This window comes from Thermobia domestica, chromosome 2 (assembly GCF_964235325.1).
Source record: "Thermobia domestica chromosome 2, izTheDome1.hap1.1, whole genome shotgun sequence".
In the NCBI taxonomy this organism is placed as follows: domain Eukaryota; kingdom Metazoa; phylum Arthropoda; class Insecta; order Zygentoma; family Lepismatidae; genus Thermobia; species Thermobia domestica.
In genome coordinates this window covers 102,206,536-102,215,459 of record NC_137455.1, presented here as the reverse complement: position 1 = coordinate 102,215,459, position 8,924 = coordinate 102,206,536, and the positions used below count along the sequence as shown (strand labels likewise).

The following is an 8,924-nucleotide window of genomic DNA, read 5'->3' as shown; positions in this document are numbered from 1 at the left end:
TATTGCGTGATCCTATGAATCACGATACCTCCTGTATCACACTGATGGATGATTCAGAATCTGCCGTCTTCCTGGTAACAGGAGAAACATTCCATTGTTGTAAGGAACTTTTGCATTGTCCTCCATGGGCCCGCTGCGGTGGTTATGGACTGCAATATGACAGCTACGGACTATCTAGCGATCATTGTGGATAAGCTACATCCTCTCGTGTTAGCTATATTTCCTACTAGAATTTTGTGTTAGCCATATTTTCTACTGGAAGTAACATCTTTGAATAAGATATTGCCCCATGTCACAAGGCCAATAGTATGCTTCAGTAGTTCCAGGAGTACAATGTGAATTCCAGGTGATGGTCTGACTCCCACACTCACTGGTTCCTAACCTTATTAAACACATTTGAGATATCATTTCTTATCGCTCGCATGCGCGAAATTTACGAGAATTGAGGCTACGATGTATTGCTGCTGTTCTGCATGGGAAAGATATACCTACAGGATATTAAGTATGTAGTTATAATATTTTGACTGATCAGTGTATGTCCCGGTGCTCATCTTGCATCATTACCCTTGATACTTGCTTATCTCCGAGAACGTCGTCAGTATGTTGGAAGATTACAATGGCGAGGAGAATAGAGCTCTGTGGTATTTTGTGATGAGAGTCATTTCTGTCTTGGGCACAGTGGCTGTGGTATTCGTATGCCTAGACATGCAGGTGAGCGAGAAAATTAGCGTATGATGTCACTTGCCATATACAGGATCCATGTATAGATTTCTAGTATGAGATACAATAATCTAGACATTCTGCTCGCCGCTGGCCTTCATTTAAGGGATATATGACTTGTGCGTCATACATCCCAGACGTCATCAATTCTACTCTCTCACCTTATCTGTACATCTGAAAGCAGGGTAATCCGCATCCACATAGCGCCAGAGTACCGAGGCTGTTCTACTCAGTACATGTCTTCTATCCTGGCCTGCTTGGTCATCAGACTTAAACCCAATAGTGGGACATATTAAGATAGCGCTTGAGCACCAGGTAGGCTCCAGGAACAACCATCGCCCAGCTATGCAATGATCTTCAGCGTGAAATAGTTACTCTATTTATACGTACTGTACATTTGTCTCTGACAGTGTTATCAATTCGCAAATCCACAAAATCTGATAGCTTTATCGAATTTTAAAGGGTACTAAATAGACACTATAGATTACATATTTTAATAAGTTTTCCTTTGCATGTGGATAACTTGAAAACTATCAAGATCAAGCAGAAGTCTTATTTAGTCAGCGTCAAAAATATCTGCAAAGTGACTCTAACATTTGTATGAAATATTAGATTCGAACTACGCTACGTTCGTTGGCATTGTAATAAAAGTCTGAAAGATCAGATAAAATAGTTTTCCTCCACGTAATTGGTGTTTCTTTAAACTGCCCTGTATATTCACTAATATTGTATACAAAATTCATGGATTTCACTTATGTCATTTCCATTGTTTAATATTTTGTCTAAAATCATCTCCAGTATCTTCGTTATACAGTACTTCAATAAATTATCTGTGTAATTTTTGAGTGTTGTACACTGATACTAGCCAATAAACATCTATCATAAAATAATTTAATGGATAATATTAATCGTGAACTTAATCAATGGATTGTTGCATTTTTCACACGTATCTATCTATCTATCTATATCTATCTATCTATATCTATATCTATCTATATATATATATATATATATATATATATATATATATATATATATATATATATATATATATATATATATATATATATATATATATATATATATATATATATATATATATATATATATATATAAATGAAAGTCACTATGTTTGTGACTTTGTACATCTTGAACCACCCGACCGATCTCGATCAAATTTTAAACATAGATGAGATTCGGACCTGGGATGTTTTTTTATCATTTCACTTTGACGGTGCAACTTAGAGGAGGGTAGAAGGAGATTTTAAAAATGATCGAAAATGACCGATATTGGTGTTGAATCCATAGTTTTCGGGGTCGCTAAGACGAACACTGACACTTCCGATGCAGTTTAAATACAAATTTAGCCCTTTATGTCCAAAATAAAATGTACTTTTCCTATGCGAAGAACGGGTATTCTGCTGGTATATATATTTGCATTTAAACTGCATACTTTTCTTTTATTGCTTAGATAAGCCATAACATCTGACTTATCTTCAATTAAAAATAAAATATTAAGATCTTAAAACTTGAACACGGATCACTTGTGCTTCTGCCTTTTAATAACGTGTTCAAGGATTTATGTAATATTTTATTTTTAATATTATTACTTTTCAAAAAATGCTATTGTGTAGGGTAGTAAAGAAAATACTTAAAATTATTTCTGAATGAAAAATAGTAATTTTATTTTCTATGTTATCATGATACGCAAGGTTTTTTGTTGATTTTTTTAATTGTCAAAAACACTGGTACCATGGTATGTATACCTATTATAATAACAACTCATATAATCCAAAAATTACTAATCAAATTCATATGTTTTGTTTTCCTTTTTATTTATTTTTCATAAATTCTTTCAAATCTGAAGTTCGTGATTGTATATAAATTACAAATAAAATCGCATTAGATAATACCAAATGATACACGTGCTCATGATTTAATGCTATATAAAAAGATATTTTTTTTAAAAAAAAAAGAATTTTCTTTTTATAATGTTGCTGTGATTAGTGCAAATAAAGACAAGTATAGGAACTCAGAAGATATAGCTATTCTTATTAATAATAATATTTATGTTTCTTTCTTTTAGCAGGCAAATTGAAATATAGCATTTTGTAGGAAAAGACAATACATTATACATTCAGTTAAACAGTCTTTGCGCACAGACACATTACTCAGCACTCATACACAGTACAAGCACACAAATTATACTTTTATTCGATTATGCTCATCATTCACTCGTTCCTTGTACATTCACATCTCATTAGTTCATAGAACCCTTGCATTTTCGCAATTTCCATCACTAGGAAGCAAAATAAAACATTCCTAGTATTAAATCATTCAAAAAATTGCTTTTATGCAAAAACCCAGGCTATTACTGCTATAAATACCTAGTAGTAACAAAGTCAAAAATATCACCATGACAAATATATATATATGTACAAATATGATGTCTTATGTATAACTTAAAACATACATATTACCCACAAAATCATGAGGTGGTCTTGACATAATCTGTTTCGAAGGTAACAAAAGTATGGTTCACGTAAAAAAATATGGTTATGAATAGACTACAGTCATTTTTTTATTTACTTAGAAACAAAAGATCTATGGTTTTGTTCGTATTTACGTATGAAATGTGAATTCATATTTATTACGATCTTGTCTTATATATTTACTTAAAAATTATTATATAAATTACTAACAAGTACTTTCTATTTTGAGCAGGAATTCTTCCAGCTATATATGAATAAAAAGTGTCTGTTTCATGTAAGATTCAGTTATTTCAATTCTGAAATATGAAGATTTCTCTTCCCCTTGAAATATGGAATCATTATATGTAAAGTTCAGTATGGCAGTAATCGTGTGTAAAATGACATTATGAACTCTCGTTGACTTTTATTTTACTTGAATCGTACTGCGTATTCATTTGACTGAACAATGGCTAAATTTCAGGGACTAAGAAAAAAAATTCACTGTTCTCATCAACGATAACGCACATCAGGAAATAGATGTGCAATATAACAGCAGAATGTATATGTTTTTCTTTATAAAAAAATAACTTTTTGTTTATTATTAAATAAAATTAATAAAAAAAAAGAAAAGCGACTTCCAGCACACACCACAACCTAATAAGCACAGGTTGTCAACTCGTGTTTTTGTTCTGTCTGAAAGCACATATCACATAGCGGCATATAATAAAACAACTTCCTATTTTGTGGTAAGGGTGATTATGATGATGTGATAACTGATGCCACATTTTTTTTTACTTTTTTTTAAACAAGGAATGCAAGGATAAATTCTTGCAAACTTAGAGGTATATCTGGCTTCACAACGTCACATCCTCTTCAATCTAATGTTCTTTTTTTTTTTTTACATAAAAAACTTAATGTTCGTTAACGTCTTCTTCCTGTACATACTGCTCGTTGAGATGCACAACAATTCTTCCTAATATAATGATAGCTGCAATAGTGGAAGCCATACCTTGACAGGAAGTCTTTGCACGACATACTACCACTTATAATGTGTACTTTATCTTCACATTCAGTGTCTAGAAAGAAAATAGATGGAACTTTAGTATCTTCAAAAAAATACACTCAAGCCAATATTTTAAAATCGTTTAATATCTTTAAAAAAAAGTACTCTACGCGCCCAATTGTTTTAATTTAAAATATCAATCATTTAACGACTACTACCTCAGATATATCACAACTATTCAGAAAGTATGCTTACAGTAAAAAAGGTTTAGATTTTCCTCTACAATTTTTAAAATTACAAGAAAACTTTTCAGTTCAAAAGAGTGTAGTGCTTTGAATATCGAATGAAATAAAATACTGTGCAGATGACTTCAAGAAAATGAGGCTGGATTTTTCTATTGTACTGTTCGAATTAATAGCCTATATTCAGTTGCAAAGGAAATATAATTAGGTCTGCTTAAAAGACTTCCCTAGACTTATTATTTACCCAAAATTGATGAGAATCAAATGTGCTAGTGTGAGATTAGGAGAAACGGTATCCTCGAAACATTAACTGTCAATCGCAATGAATAATTTATTTAGTGAATTGTGTGAAGTTTTGGACAATATTGTAATTGATTCGTGTTCAACGAATACCACAAAGCATACATTAAAAAACACACAAGGAACTTTGAAAGAAATGTTACAGAATTGCAAAGAACGAAAAATTGTATGTTCAGATAGGTACCGTTTGAAAACTTTTCTTTTTTTCTTTTAAGTAAGGAGAGAGAATTTATAGTTGTTAACAATGTGTAAACGGCTATTGTTCCTGTTAAGGGCAGCTTTATTCCAGTAGAATCATCATATTGTTGAAATAAATTTAAATTCATAAATAAAATGCCCTTAAGATATAAACTACTTTTCGTTATTACCACAGTGTATTTTACTTATTAGCAAAATGCAAAGTTATTAATACTAGTAAGTAAAACATAATAAGATTTATAAATATCTAGGTAGTAAATATACACCTTATAATAGTAGTTGATATCTACTATCTTATATTTATTATGAGAACAAAGCATTTGAAACTGTGCTTGAGATTATATAGTCAACTCTGATAATAATGAAAGTTTTGAAAAATATATAGTTGTAACTTTACTATTTTTGGAAGATGTCATAAACAAAATGACCGAGGTAGGCACTTCGATAATTTTTTCTACTCTAAACATAATTTCTGAAGATGAATATACAATAGAACCACAAGAAATAAACTTTCCAATACCATGATCAATAGAATATGTACATATATCATCAACTTCTCTGTATATGTAAATACATTAAGCGTAATTCTTTATCGAAAATTTTGCGTTTTTGCTTTATAACAAAGTCAAACCCTACCCAGTAATCCTATTAAAATTTACAAATCTATGTATTCAGTATATTTCCATGTTAAAACTTAATGTCCGCTTTATAGAACTTTTTTACAGATATACTCCTATTAAACTTATTTAACTTAGAATATATATAAAACTAATAATTTAAACACATTTGTTATGAAACATATATCTACTATCACTACATAGTAAGTATTTAATAGATGAATTAGTAAAATACCCTTAACAGTAAGAACTTAGAAGTCACGAGGCTAGCTGGAAAATGAGAAATGAAAATTACAGAAAAATAGTAGAATTACTCTATGGATAATACCGTAAAGATTTCATGCAAAAATAAAATACCAAAGACAATCTAGATAGTAGATATTTCAAGAACAATTTTAATTTCCAGTGTTCAATCACTGTGTGAAATATTTTGGTGTAAGAGAAGGGAAAGCTGGTAACAGTCAATAGTGCCGGAAGAAAGGAAGTTAGTTGTCCTGCAAAATTAAAGTCCGTTTTTTGGGAACTCAGTATTTACAGAACTGCACAGTTATATTTATGTCATTATATGCGTCATACATTTTGACTTCTGATCAACTTTTCTATGTAAATTTTAATGATGCATAAAATGCATATTACGCGTAACAAACTAAAGTTGGTTTAAACATCATCAGCATGGTGAGTATCAGGCCTGTATTTATACACGAGCCACTAGGACCCGGGTGAGGACGGCATATTAAAAAAAATCGAGATTGAAGTATGACATTTGAAAAAAGCAGGCTGTCTACGGGATAAATTTAAGGAAGATATACTTAAAACAATGTCAGCACCGTAGTGCTACCGAGTTTTCTTGTTACGACGCAACTGGCCTAGAAACAGCTGAGACCTATTGGCTGCCAGCATATAACCACAATGTTTTGTCGTTTGTCACTTTTTTGTGTTGTTTTTGCTTTCACATAACTGAAAACGAACAAATACGGGAGGACAAAGGGACACTTGTTAATAGCCCAGAGCAGCAAAAATATTAAATACGGCCCTATTGAGGGCGCGTGGATGACAAGAAACAATATTTTGTAGGTCAAAGCTGTTTCTTTCATCTTGCACGTTATTATTTACCTGTATATATATTCTTTCCACGTAAAGTGTTGATCAAAATCCATGTAGTAGGATAGTGTAACGCAAAGACCATAATATCAAGTAACGTACGTTTTGTTTGTATATTCAAAACTACCTAGATATTTTTTAAAAAATACTTTATGCACGTACTCAAAGTAGCAAACAGGATACATTTAATGTTAACTGATGTTTAACGTCCTATTCCATCAATAATGGTATACGAAATGTGATCTTTGTTTCATCTTGGGTTACAAATCATGTGTTCCCACAAAAAATTGAACCCAGTTTATTTTATATGAGGTCGAAGCGCTTTACTAAATTAATTGTCTACTTCCAATGTAGGTGATCAGTTGAAGCTTTGCGGTGCTTTTATGAAACGTATGATCCAAAACTTTCGGAAATTTAACCCAATTAATTGTATTCATTGAATGTATCACTATCTATGTTAAAGTTATGGGTTTGAAACAAAATCATCATACTGACACTGTATTTTAATATCGGCCTGTTTCAGTTACAAAATAAATAAATTTGTACAAGATATTTCCGCCTCACAAGCCAAGAAAAATTATATTCTGCTCTTGATTTGTTCTCTCAAGTAACTGGAAACGGGACATGATAACTTTATTTTGTAATTATAATTTGCATCTTAAGAACTGCACACAACAATTTGATATATTTAATTAATCTTATTTTTCAGTTGTCCATTCAAGCAATACACGAAAAAAAAAGTACCGAAAACAAACTGTTAATAAATGTAGGCTATGTAGATCAGATTTAGATCAGTGCAATTAGTTACAGGGAAATATAGGTGTGTGTAGAAATCTTCACCAGTCGCTAACTTGGTAAATAACTGAAATGGTAAAGAAGTAAAATATTTTCCTTTGCTAATCTGAGTAGTTAATTGTTGCTGATTGTAGCCAAATTTAAATTTAAATAACTCAATACGAGAGAAGAACGAATGATAAGGAAAAGTAGTATTTATCTTGAGTAATATTATTCCATGCGTTTTTCCTGGTAGGTCATGCTTTAGTTAAAGTTCTACGATGAATCTCTAATAGATAGTCAAGATGTCTTCCTGGTGTTAATAAACTTGTCTCTGATAGTGCATGCACAGGGAACGGATGCATTATTGTCAAACTTACCCTTGGCACTGTCAGTCTTTGTAAAAAGACTTGGCTTTTTAGTTGTAGTTGTATGTCTGGTAGGAGTGGCATTATGAATATACGGATTATAATATTTTATAGTGGTTCGGGATGTTGTTCTAGGAGTCGTGTATACTGATTTCGTTGTTCGTGGAGTGGTTGAGGGAGTTGATTTGGTAGTATATACATATCTTGTAGTTGTTCGTGGGGTGGTTTTTGTTGTGTATGTAAATTTGGGAGTTGTACGTGTAACAATTTTAGTTGTGGAGGTTGTTCTTTGATATGGAGTAGTTGATCCTCGATTCCATAGATGTCTCCACGGTGACCTGTTATGAAATTAACAATGCAAATATAAATCCGTAACCACATTTACCCATATTTGTACACTAAAAAATATACACAAATTTACATATATTATTAGAGATATTAGTATATAAAGCAAAAAACTTAGCTGCATAAATGGTGTTGTTCTTGATTGACTAACAGTGATAAACACCGAAAATATATTATTCGATTGTGCTGTTCCATTATAACTAACTAGTAGATATCTCTTTTTCTTTGCATTATTTAAATTAAGTTTCTTGTCAATTTAAATAGTTTTCTTTGCCCGTAGAAATAATATTGAATTATTCAAATATTATTGTCATTTATAATGCCATTTATTATGCTTTATCTGCATTAAGCTTTATCGGCGTACTGAAAGTAAGACCACCGTTCACTCTCAGCCTGCGCTAGAAGACGGGAGATGACACTTTCTGGTCCCTTCTACTTCCTCTCCCTGTTCTACACCAGGAAAGAGAAAGAGATGATCTCCAAGGGACGCAACTGTCAGCCCACCCTAGCGCCTCTAGTTCTCGTCAGTGGAGGCCACGGGCTATATTATTGCGTAAAAATTTGAACTTAAGATATCCATTGACATAGATTCTGTGTCATTTTTTAAGAACTGCCGTTACAGTACTTATTTAACATGATGTTTTGTTATTAATCCTAATAAATAACGTACATTGTGCAATTAATGTAATGTCTGAAATTATAAGCATCTTAAAAGAGTTAGAAATTCTATATATATTAATTACTTTATTCCAATATATATATAATGACGAGAACAAGAACCATTT

The 8,924-nt window shown here is 31.6% G+C and overlaps 1 protein-coding gene across 6 annotated transcripts in view; it reads right to left on the bottom strand.

Annotated features, from left to right (window-relative positions):
- Positions 1–2,377: 2,377 nt before the first annotated feature.
- The window catches only part of sona (sol narae metalloprotease), a 386,330-nt gene continuing 379,783 nt past the window's right edge, over positions 2,378–8,924 (bottom strand). For 5 of the 6 annotated variants that reach the window (XM_081744386.1, XM_081744358.1, XM_081744367.1 and 2 more), the window contains exons 16-17: positions 7,807–8,132; positions 2,378–4,267 (exon numbers count right to left, since the gene is read on the bottom strand). In XM_081744386.1, the coding sequence (XP_081600512.1) occupies positions 4,113–4,267; positions 7,807–8,132 (481 nt within the window). In that variant the 3' untranslated portion in view covers positions 2,378–4,112. The remainder of the gene's footprint in view (positions 4,268–7,806; positions 8,133–8,924) is intronic. The other variant, XM_081744405.1, reaches the window with a different exon arrangement.